The sequence below is a fragment of the Dasypus novemcinctus genome, chromosome 10 (assembly GCF_030445035.2).
Source record: "Dasypus novemcinctus isolate mDasNov1 chromosome 10, mDasNov1.1.hap2, whole genome shotgun sequence".
Taxonomy (NCBI): Eukaryota; Metazoa; Chordata; class Mammalia; order Cingulata; family Dasypodidae; genus Dasypus; species Dasypus novemcinctus.
The window spans coordinates 93,240,490-93,258,356 of NC_080682.1; the positions used below are offsets into that span (position 1 = coordinate 93,240,490).

At 39.8% G+C, this 17,867-nt stretch overlaps 1 protein-coding gene and 1 non-coding gene across 2 annotated transcripts in view; both read right to left on the reverse strand.

Moving 5' to 3' along the window:
- LOC101412266 (tripartite motif-containing protein 5) overlaps window positions 1–16,992 on the reverse strand; it is a 57,127-nt gene extending 40,135 nt beyond the window's left edge. Inside the window, exons 1-7 of the mRNA XM_071218363.1 lie at window positions 16,551–16,992; window positions 15,976–16,071; window positions 15,133–15,363; window positions 12,699–12,721; window positions 10,078–10,178; window positions 9,766–9,792; window positions 8,989–9,546 (exon numbers count right to left, since the gene is read on the reverse strand). Coding sequence (XP_071074464.1) covers window positions 8,989–9,546; window positions 9,766–9,792; window positions 10,078–10,178; window positions 12,699–12,721; window positions 15,133–15,363; window positions 15,976–16,071; window positions 16,551–16,973 — 1,459 coding nt within the window. The 5' untranslated portion in view covers window positions 16,974–16,992. The remainder of the gene's footprint in view (window positions 1–8,988; window positions 9,547–9,765; window positions 9,793–10,077; window positions 10,179–12,698; window positions 12,722–15,132; window positions 15,364–15,975; window positions 16,072–16,550) is intronic.
- LOC111767333 (U6 spliceosomal RNA) lies at window positions 5,659–5,765 on the reverse strand. Its single transcript, XR_002799182.2, has one exon. It is a non-coding gene; the product is annotated as a U6 spliceosomal RNA (small nuclear RNA).
- Window positions 16,993–17,867: the final 875 nt, after the last annotated feature.

Below are 17,867 nucleotides of genomic sequence, written 5' to 3' on the forward strand. Positions count from 1 at the left end.
GTACTTATAATCTTGTTTTTGTGAAATTCAAACTTGGCCTGGTAATGTATATTGCCTAAGAGTTACCTCCTGAGGGCCTTCAAATGTGGTCTCTCTCTAAGCCAACCCAACATATAAATTCACTGCCTTTGACGCCAACTCTGGATATGACTCCTGGGGATGAGCCTCCCTGGCACCAAAGGATTAATACCAACCACCAATTAATGATACATTTGGAGAAAGACCTAGACCAAAAAGGGGAAGTATTAAAAGCAAATGAGTTTTATGACTAAGAGATTTCAAAATGAGTGGAGAGGTAATTATCTGTCTCCTACTCATGCCTCACTCAGCAGCATTGCAGCATTCTGCTGCCCTCTGCAACTCAATCCCTTCTCCTTGGTTCTAGGTTCTTTATCTTAGCAAGAAATTCTCTTAGATAACCATTTCCCATTGTTTTACACCTTTTCTAGCCATCATAAAAAAACAATAAATATGTGTAAAGGCTTTGTATAGTAATGAGAGTATAAAGTCCACTTGCTACAAAATGTTGGGCTTTTCCCTAAAGAGCTCCTATGGCTCAGACTTATTTCATGTCATGAATGGCGCATGGGTCATTGTTTCATACACTTTTAATTTTCTCCAAGGTCACTGTGAATTTTTAACCAATTACATAAGGAAGTTCTATTCACCTGGATTATTTAAATGGTTGCCCTTTTAAGGCCACATTAATATTTCTGAAAGAAGTCATGGGATTAGCTTTGTCACTATTTCTCTCCCTAAGTTTGTCTCGGATGGACTTTAATAGGTCTTTTAATTGTCCAAAGCACCAAATGATCTATCCTTTTATAATCCAATCATTTTGGGCCCAGTTTAGCCTATCTGATGTTACTCATGAGTATTGCCTAAGAGTCAGTATATCCATGCACTTGTCTTCATTGTTTTATAATAGCCCTAACCAATAGTCATATGCATTATACACAGTTCATTATCCAAGGCAGATTTTTACATCCCTCCTTTTAACTTTTTCATATCCATGGTTAGAAAGATTACTATAGCTCACAATATCTACTGACACTCATGACTATAAAGTTACAATTTGTATAAATTAATTTACTTTTTTAACATAAGCTTTAGTATAAATTTTTCTTCATTACCTTGGTCAACATAATTTCTTCATTACCAACCATCATATTTCTTAGTATCATTTATGGGCAACATAGAATGTAGGAGTTTTTTTCATTAGATCAGACACTAACATTTTGAATATATTACTTTTGACTTGTTTATCTATACCATTTACATTTCAACTGGTTCCCTGACCTGTCTTAGAATATTCACGGTTGGTCCACACCAATAAAGAACAGCCTCTTTATAAAATAAATGGCAGATCATGGTCAAATATTCAGTGACCATGAAGGCCCAGAAATACCTATTTCTAAGACTCTTTACTTGCCCATCTACAGCTCAGAAAGCTTCAGAGGCTGTTTTATGCTGCCACCCCATGGCTGCTGAATTCCAATCATCATTTCCTGATGTGCTTTAACATATAAGTCAAAGGAGTCTGCATTTATTCCCGTCCTAAGGTCAGAGGCATCTGCACATTCTATGGTAGCACAAGGAATATTCCTGTTGCTCTAGAGCCCCTGGAATTGGGCAACTTTCTTTGTTACTTGATATTTAGAAGTAATCACTGGATGAGATAGGAATGCATTGTTTCCAAAAACTAAATATACCTATTAACTGTTAGGATCTTTGTTTTGCAAATATGGTTTCTGAATGACTTTTTTCACTACCACACTAGGTATATCTTTGGTCCCGCTCATGTATAGCACTCAGGGGTATTTTACTGTCTGAGGTAATACTTGAAATTACTTCGAATTTCCATTCTGTCCATGCAATGCTATCAATGTTACCAACTTTTCTGATATATCTCTTGTTCTTAATTTCATGAATGTGCTATCAGAATACCATTCATAAATGAAACACAGAAAAGGAAAGTCTATCAGGAATTTTACCTTCCAGATAATAATATAACACAGGAGAATCCAAGTACTCCTTACATAACGTTATAAAGTTATATTGCATTCCAAGCCATGTGAAGACAAATGGTTCTTTCTGGATCCATCAATAGGTATGATAAAAAAAAGCATTAGCCAGATCAAATACATACCAATTTCTTTTGTTTTGCATTTCCATCAACTAATTTTCTAACATGCTGTATGACTCGTGCTAATTCACTGACTATTCAATTTACTGTCTTATTTCATTCCTGATAGTCCCTTATCAAAATTCAGAGCCCATCAGGCTACTTTAATGGCCACAGATTATCTAAAGGGACAGAAAACCTTTAACACTCCAGCTATCTGTAGTTTTTTAATATATTGTGTAATTTTGCTACATCTTTTGACACTCTGTATTGTTTCATCTGTGTAACTCATTTTGGCTTTGATAATGTTAGCAGGTCAAGGTGCAAATGTCCTACAATAATAAGAGGCATAGAAAAATGATCACAAGTACTCTAATTTCAAAACTGACTGACTTTGTCAGAATAGTTTATCTGTTCATGACTACTGGAGAAAAGAAGGGAAAATGCTAATATTTAAATCAGATAGATAAAGCTTTTCCTTGGGAAGGTTTATCAACAAAATCCGTTATCACATTTTTACAACATGACTATCTCGATATTACCTCCTATAATTTCATCAGTTATATGAGTTTCTCCCCCTCCTCTCAACCATTTTATTGTTATTGGTACATACAGACACTGCATCATTCTTTATGATAGGGAATTACCAGATCAATAACTTAAAGGAAGGCTGAAGAAGCTTAGTTTGTCTCCCATTTGGTTTTTGTTTGTTTTTTTTTTAAGATTTATTTATTTTATTTATTTCTCTCCCCTTCCCCCGTCTATTCTGTGTCTATTTGCTGCATGTTCTTCTTTGCCCACTTCTGTTGTTGTCAGCAGCATGGGAATCTGTGTTTCTTTTTGTTGCGTCATCCTGTTGTGTCAGCTCTCCGTGTGTGCGGCGCCATTCCTGGGCAGGCTGAACTTTCTTTTCCGCTGGGTGGCTCTCCTTACTGGGCGCACTCCTTGCACGTGGGGCTCCCCTACGCGGGGACACCCCTACGTGGCATGCAACCATGTTAGTTTATGTATATTCAGCTCCTTGTACTTATTTAACATCTACTTCATCCCCTTTTAACTTCATGATTCAATACCTAAATAAACCTCTCTTTCCTATTTAATCCAATTGCCTTACCACACATTCATGTTTCCTTCCTTAGCCCTCTTTTGAATATTTTATGTCTCCATTTCTATCCATAGCTCCAACCTCGTTTGCTTAATTGTCTTCTCTGGCAATGACAGGGTAAGAGGCAGAACCCATTTATAATTTGCCACAGGGGCAACTTCAGCAGATCACAAAGCATGCAGTCCAGATTTGGTTGTGCCCTCTCACCTCAGCGTACTGAAGCCCCAACACATACTACATCAGTTCCATTCATCTTGTCCTTAAAATTAAATTTAAATACAATTTAACTTAAAATTATATTACCATTCTATCTTAGCTTGGCCTTCCTTTAATTAAAGAGGCTTCTGTCACTGTGGTCCATTTGTTTTTCAAAAGTAAAACATCTCCTTCCAAAGGCCAGACCATCTTTTTTGTGTCCTAAATTCAAATTAGAAAGGGGAGGCTTGGGGTGAGGATTGTTAATATCAGGTAGCAACCACATTACATATAATATATCCTGCAAAAAACTGATACCTGGCACACTCTCCCTTACTCAATCCTGAACCTCCTTTTCTTGAGTTATATAGTGGAATATGAAAAGTGCTAAATTTAATTTATCTATGATATAGGTCAATTTAATTATACCTTGTAATCTCCTTCCCAATGTCTATTTCACTCTATATTCACCCCCAAAGCCTCATCTGTAAGTCACTCTCATTTACTCCTGTTATTGTACCTCTGGTTCATCTTTCAAGTAGCACAAAACAATTATGGAGTAGAGATAAGCAAACTTCCTATAAAGGGACAGATAATAAATATTTCAGGATTTTCATACCCTTTGGTCTATGTTGTAGCTACTCCATTCTGCCATCACAGCATGAAAGTGGCCACAGACAACACATAAAGAAATGAGCATGGTTGTGTTCCAATAAAACTTTACGTGCAAAAATATATGGCATGAAAGATTTGGTCCACAGGATAGACTGTTGACCCCTGACATATAAAGATGCATCAAGAAATGATTTGAGGATTATGCTCACTTGATTTGAAGGCTGGTTCTGCCACATACTAGTTGTTCAATTTGAGCAAATTATCTCATCCCTTTGGGCCCCCATTTATTCATATTTTAAAAAAGGAAATAGTCCTAACTCCCTCATAAAGCTGGTGTGAAGATAAATTCACGTATATGATATGGAAGTGTGGCTGATATACTGAAAGTGATAAAGAAAACTTAACTGCTGACATCTTTATACAGCTGCCTCAGTGGCTAGTTGGTAGGTTCAGTTGAATGTGATGACTTTTCAGTTCCCTTTGGTTTCTTTTAATATAGGCCAATGCTCAGCTCAGAATGACAATACAACCAATTTATAGTCTTGTTGGCATTTCTCTACTAATATCCTTTGAATACTTCCAGATGGACTCCATGCTTTTTTCCTGAGTTTTCTATATTTTAGACCCCATATTTTCCCATCTAAATATGAGAATGTTTTCAGAGTAGGGAAAGGATTACAAAAGGACATGAGATGGGAGTGGATGTGGCTCAAGTGCTTGAATACCCGCTTCCCACGAGAGGTCCTGGGTTCGGTTCCCGGTGCCTCCTACACAAAAACAAACAAGCAAAACAAACGAAAAAACTAACTCAGGGGAGCTGATGTGGCTTAGTGGTTGAGTGCCCGACACATGAGGTCCCAGGTTCCCCAGCCCGTGTACTTCCAAAAAAAACAAAAACAAAAAAAATCATGAAAAAATTTTAGAAATGGTAAACATGTTATTTTGATGGTAGTGATGGTTTCATAGGTATATACGTCAACTTGTCTGTGTCAAGCTGCACTTTAAATATGTGCAATTTTACTGCATATCAATTTTATTATATGTAAGGGAAAAATATATCCTTTCACTTTAAAAATATTATTCTCTTTTTCTTCATGAACTTTAGGTTTTAGCATGGAATGAACCATGGAAAAGAGAGATATGGGTACTGTAATGGAGAGAAGTTATAAGTAGTCTAGGAACTTCTTGACCACTAGGTCTCCATCAAAATCTGCTTTTCTCCTTCCCTTGAAATTTGATTGTACATAATTGCACATGGTTAGATACTGTTAGTTTTCCTTGTGGCTAGGTGTGGCCACATAACTATTCTCTGCAAAAGAAAGTGAGCTGAAATGTGAATCCTATCTAAGAACCAAGGATTTAAGAAGCCCAAATGTCTCCCCAAAGTTTTCTTTGTCCTTCTACTGACTTGGTCCTGTCGATGATAATACCCTAAGGCAGGAGTTCTTACCCTTTTTTGTTCCACAGACCCCTTTGCCAGTCTGTTGAAAACCATGGACCACTTTCCAAGCCCACACTACACTGTAGTAATTAATAAATATATCACACCTACAGCAACACATCCCAAGAATAATGTTTTTTGAATCTTTTTTTCCCTCAAAAATCAATAAAACTTTATAAAAATATGGAACACTTTACAAATTTGCATGTCATCCTTGCACAGGGGCCATGCTAATATTCTCTGTATCGTTCCAGTTTTAGTCTATGTGCTGCCAAAGCAAGCACTTGAATTTCAAGTCAAGCTTACTGGCCCCTTGTTAAGAATCCCTGACCTAAGGGATGGCTGAGCCACAAGATGAAGGAAACCTTTCACAGTTTTAGATTGCTAAGTTGATGAAAGAAGATATCATGAAATGGCTTTGCTTAACAATGGGAATTAGCATGCAATTTTGAGACTGAGAAAATTGTACAAGGCATTGAGGCAATGGTTTCTTCTCAAAGACTGCATGCTAGCCATCCTTGACTCCTCTGCCAAGTGGCAGGGCACATGGTGGCATCTGCTGGCCTCTCCCTTCTTTCCAGGTTTTGTTGTGTTGTGGGAAACTGGCTTACTTATTTGTTGCTTCCTGTTATTGTAGATGATGTTGCAATTGCTTCCTGTTATTATAAATGCTACCTTATTGTAGATGTTGCAATTGCTTCCTGTTATTGTAAATGTTACCTTATTGTAGATGTTGCAATTGCTTCATATTATTGTAGATGATGTTGCTTTCTCATAGCAAACAGCTGCTCGTTAGTTTCCAAATAAAATAAATAGGATGTGGAAACTAGGGTTGAGGCTCCCAGTTCCAGAAGCTGTGAGTGCCCCGGTTCCATCTCTTCTCGTGTCTTTTTCTCTGTCCTTTATTTCGTAAAGTTCTGCGCTGCCTTTCCTTTGAGGCAACTGATTGCTGACTTACTGCAGCATTGCTGCTTTCAGGTTCTTCCTTCAGTGGCTTTCTCTCTTTGTCTGAATTTCTTTCTCTCATAAAGGACTTCAGTAAGAGCATTAAGACCCACCCTGGGCCATGCCTTAACTGAAGTAACCTCAGCAAAAGGTCCTTTTAAGTAGTTAAAATACATTTACATTCACAGGAATGGATTAAATTTAAGAGCATGCCTTTCTGGGCTACATACAGCTTTAAACCACCACACTCACAAACAGTGTCACTAATCTCTAGTTACACTCAGGTTACTTTACATGAACTAGAAAGACATTTCTTCAGTAGTTCATCCTTTATATACTTTGGGATTTATTTTCATAGTCATTTATCTTACTCTGATACATCATACCAAAAATGCCAAAAATGCTAAGGCCTGAAGTGCTCTATCCCAAAACTGCAAGTCAGGGCTGCAAACCCATTCCAAGGATCCCTGATAATGCTTCAAGTCTCAGCTTGGGCAGCCTTCCCTGAGTCTCACCTGTAGAACTGCAGCAAGTTCTTTGGATTTCATCAATAAAAGGGAATTCACTGAATACCTCTTCAGGTTCTCCAAGTGAACTTACCTAAGGTTTACTCTAAAGGTTGAGTGCTGGACCCACTCCTTTTGCCTAGTACTTATTGCATAGGAAAACAAATGGGAAGAGGATAATTACTTAGGCAGATTCTCATTTATCAGTAGCTCTCATCCGCACAATTTGTACCAGCCATGGGCACAGTCTTCCTGCTCTACCTTCTTTCATATTTCTCCCAAAGTGAGATCAGAATGGGAAGTGTCCATTTGGCCTCCGGGCTTCTGCAAATTTGTTCTTCCCAGATGGAAGCCTTAGGCCTAGAGTAAACTAGCGCTGGGCTTTTACTAATCTCTCACTACAGACACAGAAGATGGACCCTGAGGATGAACAGTATTTTCTCAAACCCTGAAAGGGCTTCAAGTGTCCAAGAAGAAGGAGTAACATTCTTTTGCCAAGATCCCTTTCTATGATTTTTCAAAATGCTGCCTTGAAGATACGTTGAGAATGTCTTCTCACTGTCATTACCTTTTTCTATAAAAATGCCTCAGGGAGTGATGGGAAGGAGGGGGTATCCAAGTAGAGATGGACACATCTGCCTTGAAGCCCCCTTTGCACCCTGGCCCACCGGCTCTTATATTAGGACTTCCTTAAGGACAAAATCTGAATTACAGGCTCTAGTTCAGAGCTGTCCAGAAGAAATAAAATGTAGTCCCATATATAATTTGAAATTTTCTAAAAGCCATATTAAATGAGTAAAATAGGTAAAATTAATTTAATAATATATCTTATTTAATCCCTATATCCAAAATATCATTTCAACAATCAATGTAAAAGTTATTAAAGAGATATTTAACATTTTTTGGATGAGTCTTTAAAATCTGGTGTATATTTAAAACGTACAGTATATCTCAATTCTCACTACTCACATTTAAATTGCTCAATAGCCACGTGGCTCATAGTTACCATATTAGACAACTACTCTAGTTTCCCCCCTGATGTTCACTCTCATCTACCTCATAATTTGTTTTACCATAGGCTCAAAAAAACATAATACACCTCTCTACCAAAGTTATAGCAGCTCATTTACTAGCTGTTTGTGTTTGGACATAAAAAGAAGAAAAAATCATTGTGGGGAAGCTGGTAGAAATCATTGTGTTCCTAAAAATGCTTTATGTTCATCATATTGTCTCTTTGTGTTTTTCCCCCATTTTGACTTTGTATTGAATTGATGATTTACCTCTTCCTTCCATTTTTGTACTTCAATTCATTTGGAAGATATACCTTCTTTTTCTGGTTTTCAATAACTACCCTTAAATTTTAAAGATCCAGACAGGTTGTAGCAGGGACTGAATTTGGAATCTCTTGAATTCGGCTTTAAAGCCACCAAGATTAACATTACAGTGTTTCATTTTTAGTATTCAATCCTATATGTTCTCAAACGCAGAAATTTCCTTGCTCATTATTGCATTTTGTAAAATCTGATGAAGACGTTATAAGAATGTAAAATTATAGGCCAATTTCTTTCATAAACAGACGGAAGAAAAACCTAAACATATTAACAATCAAATCCAGCTTTGTATGTAAAGAATAATAAGGGTTTATTTCAGGAATTTGTGGTAGATTTAACATTTGAAACAAATCAATATATTTGGCCACATGAATAGAATAAAAAAAAAGTCACATTACCTCAATAACTACAGAGAAAGCATAGGTTCAAATTCAATTTTCCATTAGTAAAACAGAAGAGAATTTCCTAAATTTGGTTCCATGCATCATAACAACAAAACATACACCAAATATCATGCTTAAAGGTAAAATATTGAAAGCCCCTTCTCCCCACCTCGACATCTGTCATTAGTCAAGGATACTGTCACTACCAGGTGCATCCATATGGGGCAAACGTTCAAAAGGAAAGGAATGAGAACGCAGAAAAACAGAAGGTCCAAGAGGAGACTCGGGTGCAGACAAGCTTCAGAGCAAAGGGCACTGCTCAGAGGTGGAATGTTCAAGAGCTCGGGCGACGCAGGGTCATCGGGACTACGCAGGTGCAAGGATTAAAATATGGACAAAGTGGAGTAGGGAAATAATATTTAGAGAAGGTGTAGATGGGAAAGCCATGGTTTGTGACATTATAAAAGGAGACAGTGCCAGCCTCGTAGTCTAAGAAAATCCCAATGCGGCGAGGGGGTACTGGGATGGAGAGGATCAGGGAAGAGGCGGTGTCCTCATAGGCTCTATATTCATGTTTATGCTGTAACCCAATCACCCAGTATCCACCCTGAGGGCGAAATCTGGAGTGAGCATGCTGACTGCCAGCATACTGGTTGAATGGTAATGGAGCTCCCACGGATTCACTGCACACCCCTAGGACCCAGGCAGTCTTCTTGGCCACATCGACCTCCCAGTAACGCTTTCCTGAGGAGAAGTGCTGGGAGCCCAGGACGCTAGAGGCAAAATGCTCTTTCGGAGTGTATGGCTCAGACATCTTAGGACCCACAAATCTCACCTGTCTCCGGTTTTTAGACAGGATGAGATTTAAATTAGCCGTGTGTGGATTCAGAGTCACGTCCACTGTAGGGAAACGTAAAATATCACCAAAGAAGAATGGGCACATGGGCCTTACATGAGAGATGGGGACACAGGAAGTGACTGGAATTGTAACCATGTGTTGAGGGGTTGGGGCGTGCGTATCGGCATCTCATACTAGAGAGTGTGTGTGGTATGTTTGCGGAGGAACTTAAGTAAAGGGGATCAGAACATGTTATCCCAGAGGCCGTGACTTCTACTTACCCCAGTAGCTCTGGACATCTGTCAGCTCTGTAATGGTAAAGAGTCAATGTTGATAGAACCAAAGGTCTTAGGGCTCTTGTTATCTCACCGCTTATGGGACTGGGGGGTGGGGCAGGGTATTCTGTGAGGATATGAACGGGCCATTTCCATTTCCCCTTAAATATAAGCTGCATCTTCAGCACACTACATCCCCTTCCTCTCTAGCCTGCCTCTTCTCTCCTCTTTCCACGGGTCAACTATGGCTATGCCCTCTATCCTATTTATTTCTCACCACTACAGTAATCCCACTTACAGGCTTTCCCCTTTTCTCACCTCTAAACACTCGCAGCATCTTTTTCAGATCTGGGACTCGAAATGCACTCCTCAGCTTGCTGGGAAGAGCTTTAGGCTTCTTCAGGGTCCAGAACTCACTCCTAGGGAGGACAGAACTTATGAACCCCGCACTGTTCACCTTGGGTCTCTATGGCTCCTCCATCTCTCCTGTCACCTAGACCCATTGATGAACCTCAACACTTTCCTGAATAAGCATAATAGTATTTTACAAAGAGTCCTGGGATTGGAGACAAAGACCTGGACTCAAAATTAGCTTCTCGCCATCTTTGCAAACTTTAGTAAAACTTAATCTCTCAAAGCTTCATTTTTTTCCCCCTTTTGTAAAATACAATAATTTTCTCTCACTACATTCTAGAGATAGTAAGAGATTAAATAAAATAATGTCTGTAAAAACTTAGGCTACCTCTAAAAAAATATTAGGCTGGTGCAAAAGTAATTGCAGTTTTTGCATTTTGAAATTTGCCATTTGATATTGGAATACATTCTTGAATAAAAGTAGTTATGTTATACATCATTTTAATGTGCATTTCTTGCTTTATGTTTTTTGGTTAATGACTTATTACTTGCTGTTTATTTTATACTTATTTTAGACTATGGAAATGATGTTAGACAAAAAGCAATTTCGAGTGATTTTCTTATTTGAGTTCAAAATGGGTCATAAAGCAGCAGACACAATTCGCAATATCAACAATGCATTTGGCCAGGAACTGCTACTGAACGTAGTTCAAGAAATTTTGCAAAGGAGACATAAGCCTTGAAGATGAGAAACATCGGAAATTGACAAGGACCAACTGAGAGCAATCACTGAAGCTGATCCTCTGAAAACTATACAAGAAGTTGCCAAATAATTCAGTTTCAACTATTCTATGGTTGTTTGGCATTTGAAGCACACTGGAAAGGTGAAAAAGCTCGATAAGTGGGTGCCTCATGAGCTGACCAAAAATCAAAGAAATCATTTTGAAATGTCGTCTTCTCTTATTTTACACAACCACAAACCATTTCTCAATCAGGTTGTGACATGTGACGGAAAGTGCATTTTATGCAATTGGCAATGACCAGCTCAGTGGTTGGACCGAGAATAAGCCCTCAAAGCACTCCTCAAAGGCAAACTTGCACCAAAACAGGTCATGGTCACTGGTGGTCTGCTGCCAGTTTGACCCACTACAGCTTTCTGAATCCTGGCAAAACCATTACATCTGCTCAGCTAATTGATGAGATGTACTGAAAACTGCAACCCCTACAGCCAGCATTGGTCAACAGAAAAGGCCCAATTTTTCTCCATGACCGCATGTTGCACAACCAACACTTCAAAAGTTCAACGAATTGGGCTATGACGTTTTGCCTCATCCACCATATTCACCTGAGCTCTCACCAACTAACTACCACGTCTTCAAGCATCTCAACAAACTTTTTGCAGGGAAAATGCTTCCACAGCCAGCAGGATGCAGAAAATACTTTCTAAGAGTCCATCAAATCCTGAAGCGTGGGTTTTTACACTACAGGAATAAGCAAACTTATTTCTCATTGGCAAAGATGTGTTGATTGTAATGGCTTCTATTTTGATTAATAAAGACGCATTTGTGCCTAGTTATAATTATTTAAAATTCAAGGTCCAAAACCACAATCACCTTTGCACTACCCTAATATATAAAGTATTTAAAATAGTGCCATCTTTGAGAGTCTGACCTGAAGGGCTGGTGTTATCTGTGTCAAGAGGCAGAAGACCAGGAATAGTTGTTGGAATCAAATCAAAACCTTCCTTCTGAAGAGTCTGCTTGGGCCCTAGAGTCTCCCCCAGAGACTCAGAGCAGGAAGCTTTTAGAATGGCATCTTAGAAGTCACTATTTTTGGGAAGGTTTCACCAGCTGGAGACAGGAGATATCCTCACCTCCAAAATGAGAGTAATGACTTCAGAAGGGAGAATAGGTTCCAAATTTCATGTGTGTGTGGGAGGCTGAAGATACCAAGTAGGAGGGCAACTGAGATGTATCCTTCCCTGATGGGATTCTAGAGTGTGTGGTAGAGAAGAGAACACATCTTTGTTGCAGGGTCAAAGCCACCCTTCTTGAGACCTCAGGTCTATGTTTTTTACTGAAATTAAGAAAGATGGAAATCTGAGAACTAGGTATCATAGCCCGGACGGTTCTAAAGCTAAGGAAGTAAGGCAAGCTTACTCACTATCACAAGAGTTGATTTCAGACTTGGGGAATATGCACAGGGCAAAGAAAATCCCTGTGTATTTTCAGGTAGCTATATACTACTGGAATCAGAGCTAGAAAGAGACAGTTTGTGAAAGAAGAGTCACGTGGACCTGGGCATATGGGACCTGGGCAGTCATTGACACTACAGTACTTTTTCTTAACAGTACTACAGCCCTCAATTCGAGAACTCCCATCACCCAAATTCTTCTACCATAGAAGTCAGTCTATTTCTTTTATTTCTGGGATCTCAAAAGTCTCATATGGTAAGCAACACCACAGTCTTGAATCTTTCCTGCCCTGTGATTTTTTTTTTTTCTATTCCACTAACCACAAAATAATGATATGGGTACTGGAATCACTTGATAATACAGGGGAATCACCACCTATTCTGATACATACCTTGTTGTGACATCACTCACATCCTAGGGAAGAAAAAGACAGGTTAAGTCAAGGAATAATAAGGCCTCCCCTCTAATTAAATCCCACCCATGTTCCTCATCACAATCCCACAACCCATGAGATGATGGAAATAAAGAAGGTCCAATAAAGAGCCACACAATAGCAGAAAGGCATGCTGTCCAAGAGAACCAAGGCAGGAATGTTGGAAATGATTTCATTAATTCATTAGTACCTTTATTTTTACAACTCTATATGGATGTGTGTTGTATTATGTTATGTTTGTATGGAAACTACTATTTGCCAGACATTATGCCTAGACCTGGAGATCTCAGATAGTTAAGTCACAGTTCTCGTCTTTAAGAAACGCATTGTGGTTGATGGGGAAACAAGCTAGTACAACTGGTTCTTAAACCTTTCATCCTATAACTCTTTCCTCTGCCTTTGCAGACTTCATCTATTTCCATCTTCAACTGCCCTGCTCCCCCCCACCACATGTGTATGTTTTTCTAGTCTGTACTTCTGCTCAGATCCTCTCTTGTAAGATCCTAGGAGATTAATTTGTTTCCCTCCAAATGAGCCACAAACACCACAAACTCAAGGTGTTTAAAACATACCATTCCTGTAACCGTCTCTTCTCTTAACCTCCATCTACCTTAGTGATAATACTCAGTCACCAAATTTAGACAAAGGAAGACCCTAAAAATTACCATATACTCACCCGGTCAGTCCATTTTGACAAAGCCAGTCCATTTCACATTTTTAACTTCTCTTAATGATTGGCCGTCTACCTTCACTGCTGCCACCGCTGGCCTCATTTGTTTGAGCAGAAATGCCAAACTGCCTCCTAATTGGTGTCCCTAACTCTAGCTGTATACACTTTAATGACCCTGAACAAAAGTCCAACAGTTTGGTCTAAAAATACACAAATAATGATTTTTTCTATACAGAAGGTGTTTGGATTGCCTTTGATAGAAACACAACTCAAACTGGTTTGAGCAAGAAAAGCAGTGGGGATGGCAGACTTGTTAACTTATAGAAAGAAAATATGAAAGTTAAGGCATGGGTGGACTAGGAGCTCAATTGATCAGTATGCCATTTCCTGGTTATTCCTCTTACGGTGGCTTTCTTCTCAGGGTTCACACTATGAAACTTAAAGCTCCATGCTTACATCTGGCTATTTCATCTTACTGGGTAACAATGTTACTTCTGCATATATGAAAAAGAAAAAGAATACATCTGTGATGGGAGAGTTCAAAAGCTCAGATTGTAAAAACAATGTGAGACAACAATCAAGTTAAAATATCCATTAGGCAGCCATAATAACGAATGCAGGACTCTAGAGAAGAGCCTAAATTGGCAACATAAACAGATGAATCCTTTGCTTTTAAGAAATAGTTTTTCTTCTTGAAGAATAGCCTGTGAAGGAGTAAACACCAAGAAGTGAAGGAAAAAATATCAGATAATCTAAGAAGAATTAAAAGATGATGCAATGCAAGAGGTAGAGAATGAGGAAAAACTCCCGTAGGTAGAAAATAATTACTTCATTGCCATAATACTAAATCCAAGAGTAAGAAAAATTAATTTTACCAGCAAAGGAAGAATGAAAGGAGAGAAGGCACACAAACAGAAAATAGGGGACTTATTTTCCTTGAAGGTTTCCAGAATATCACAAGATACTTTATGCCTAAATTTCATAGTCACACCATGAAACCTCAGTTTAAGCTTCTTCCTCAAAACTCTCTTTCACCCTCCTTGTAAACATACAAAGACCAGAGCCCAGCCTTCTTCATGCTCCAAAAACCTGTTCAAACATCTATTACAACATGTTAAAATGTTTCTGTCCAGAGAAAAGAATAAAAACAAAGGTCATTTCTGGAAAGTTTCTATAAAAACTTGAGTGTGGCATGCGTTTGCCAGTAACTAAGCTGGGTGAAGGGTTTCTGTTAAATTCCCAACATAGTATCAGAGACAACAGGTGTCTAAAGAAAAAAAAAAGTGGTTCTCAATGGGGGAATCAGGTAGGGGCGAGTGGTGGCATGTGATGCCCCTCGGTTGCCACACCTGGGGTCATGCTACTGGCATCTGCAAAGGCCAAGGACACTGTTAAACATCCTATAGGGCAACGTACAGAGCTGCCCACAACAAAAGAATTATCTGGTCTAAATATCACTGAGAAACACTCCTGTAGAGTATCACTGGATATAATACATCTTCTCCACAGTACTGAATAAACTCTGGGACCACTCTTTGTAAATAAAAATAGGATGTCCCCATAGCATTTATATTTTGAAACTTTACTTCATGACTTCTATACAGTTGATAGACTCTGAAGAAACTTCTCTCATGTCCCTATCAGAATATCAGTCCTGGGTCCTAGAAGGGATGTTTCCCTTTTCCTTGAATCTCATTTCAGGGCCTCCTTCATGAGTCTTACCTGTAGCAGCTCCATTGTAGACCCCTGGCACCGGTGCTCCAGATCTGAGATGAGCTCTCTCAGAGACTGGCTCTGCTGAACCAATTCATCTTCAGCCTCCTCTATAATGTTAAGCCCTTTCCTTTCTTCCTTCTCCAGCTTCTTCAGTTCCCGCTGCTCCTCTTTGTCCAGGATGCTTCTCAATTGATTAAACTGTGACTGGATCCTGTGTCTCTCAGGTTCCATCTGATTCTTCAGAACAGGGAAGCAAAAGAAGTTGTGAGTATGCTGGTTTGAGGATCTCTTCAATACAGTTGTAAGGCCAAGTTCACCACTGCTTTCCTGGACCAGATCTTAGTGAGAGGAGGAAATCAAGGAGTTAAGACCTATGGAAGCTGTTCTTTCCCTCTATTCTCCCTTCAGTTTTTCCTAAAACCATAGGTCCCAGGCTGCCTTCTCTAGGCCTCCTTGATACAGGCTGTGATTTTTGAATTAGGTTTAGATTCCAGGAAATCTCCCTGGTCCTTCACACCTCTGCACCAACTTTGAGTTCTGAGGTAGAAATTTTTGGCCTTTGCCTAACTTGTCTTTCTGAAGTGGCCTCAGGCTTTGAAACTGTGGAATGAGGTTCTGAGTTAGCAATTACAGTCCACCTCTGGTCATCCATCCTATTTGATTGTCTCCAAAAACCTGGGTTCATTTTGATATGGTCATTATCTAACCCTCTTTCCCTCTTTCCCCAAGGGTTATGCAGTGGAGGGCTGCCAAAGGGAAGCTCTTCTCCCCATGATATCAGGAATAAATGTTGGCTACCAGGAACCCTGATTTTTGTGCCAAGACACCATCAGGAAGAACCTCTCTGACCTTCCAGGATGTCTTCTTCTCTCTGATAACAGCTTGTAGATTCTCAGTATCCTGCTGCTCTTTCCTCAGTTTCTTCAGAGATTTCTGGAACTTTTCCTAGAAGAGAAACATCAAGTCAAGCAGGGCCAAGCTGAACCAAGCTTTAGATTGTCTTAGGGCCAAGTAATGGAATGAATGTGGTAGAGATTATGCTGGCCAAAGAGGAGATCTGTCCTGTCCTGGTATTGAAAATAGAGAAGGCCAAATCTTACTCTGGAGATGGAAACCACCAAGAACAGGCTGATGCTCTTTCCTCCCAGAAGAGTGTGATCCTCTACTCTCACTGCCAGCATATCCTCCATACTCAATCCACCTTGCCCCCCACACCCCTTTAATCCCCATAGCTCAAAAGGCTATGCAGAACTGATTTGTGTAGTAAGAAAGAAAGATTACTCTTGGCCAAGAGGGCATTTCCTAAGATCATCCTTCAGGTAATGGAATGACCACAAAGAAGTTAGATTAGAACAGAATGAAAAGTCAAAATATCCAGACAAGACTCTGTTCCTCCTCATATTCCTTCCATCTTGGATTCCCACCTGGTACTCCTGAGCAACTTCTTCCATGAGGAATGTGTGATGACCACGGTGCTCCTGAGACCGCTCACAAAGCCAGCAAATGACCTTCCCATCCTCCTTACAGAAGAGCTGGAGTTTCTCTCCATGTTGTGCACAAAGAATTAACTTCGACTGCCTCCCTGGGCCTAGCACCACCTCCCTGAGTCTCTCCACTATGTTGGCCAAGTGCCGATTAGGCCGGAGGTTGTCAGGCTGGTAGCTGGTCCGGCACACAGGACAGCTGCTTTCCCCTTCTTGGCTGATCTGTGATTGCTTGCTGTTCCCTGTGATGCAGGCTTGGCAGAAGCTGTGGCCACAGTCTATGCTCAGGGGTTCCATCAGGAGGTCCAGACAGATGGGGCAGGTCACCTCATCTCGAATGTCCACCAGTACTGCAGAAGTCATTGCTGTTATCTTCTGGCTTCTGCCTGACCTGCCTTGACTTTGGAGATGCTTCCTGTTTACAAAATTCTAGGTAAATGAACAAACAGAAAAAGAGTAAAAAAAGGGGGGAGGAAAAAAAGGGACACTGACTGTCTAAGAAAAAGAGGTCAGGCACCTAGGGTAACAAGGGCTTCCCATTCTATTTTCAAACACTTTATCCAAGCTAGTATTAGACACCAATTTTCCACCCTTACTCGAGCAATGATTGTTATTTCCTTTTACTTCGACTGGACAGAGGGATAAGCTAAAGTCCTGGAGAACTCTGTGCGAGCTGCCATCTGTCTGATCTTTTCTCAATTCATCCAAATACATCCTCAATGTTGAAATACACCAAATACACTGTTGTCTCACCATTTTTGCACTTGTTCCTTCTGGAAGGAAGATCCTTCACCTTGATTTACTCTTTCACGTCACATTCAACTCTCTCCTTATATGTTCCGTAAACAGAAGAGTCTGCTCCGTCTAGTTTATCAAAAGCACAGCAACCTACACCATCACTCTGATATACTTAAATGCTTTATTTTTCTTCTTATCACCACCAAATATATCCTTGTCTGGGTCCTACCAGTAGAATGCAAGCTCCATGAGGTCAGAGGCTTTGTTTTTGTTCCCTATTGTATTCTTAGCTCTCAGCCCAATGTCTGGCATGCAGGTTCTTGAAAACTTTTGGTGAGTAAATAAAGCTAGAATCTTCTCACCCCTCCACAGATGAGCTTTCTTATGGGCTTTTTCAGGTCTCTTTGCTATCATCCTGGCATTGTTCCCCAATAGCCAGGCTCCAAGATCAAAGATAGGATTTACTGTGCAGACACTTTCCCCTCCCAACATTCCTGTTCTTCAGAGCCCTTCTATCCC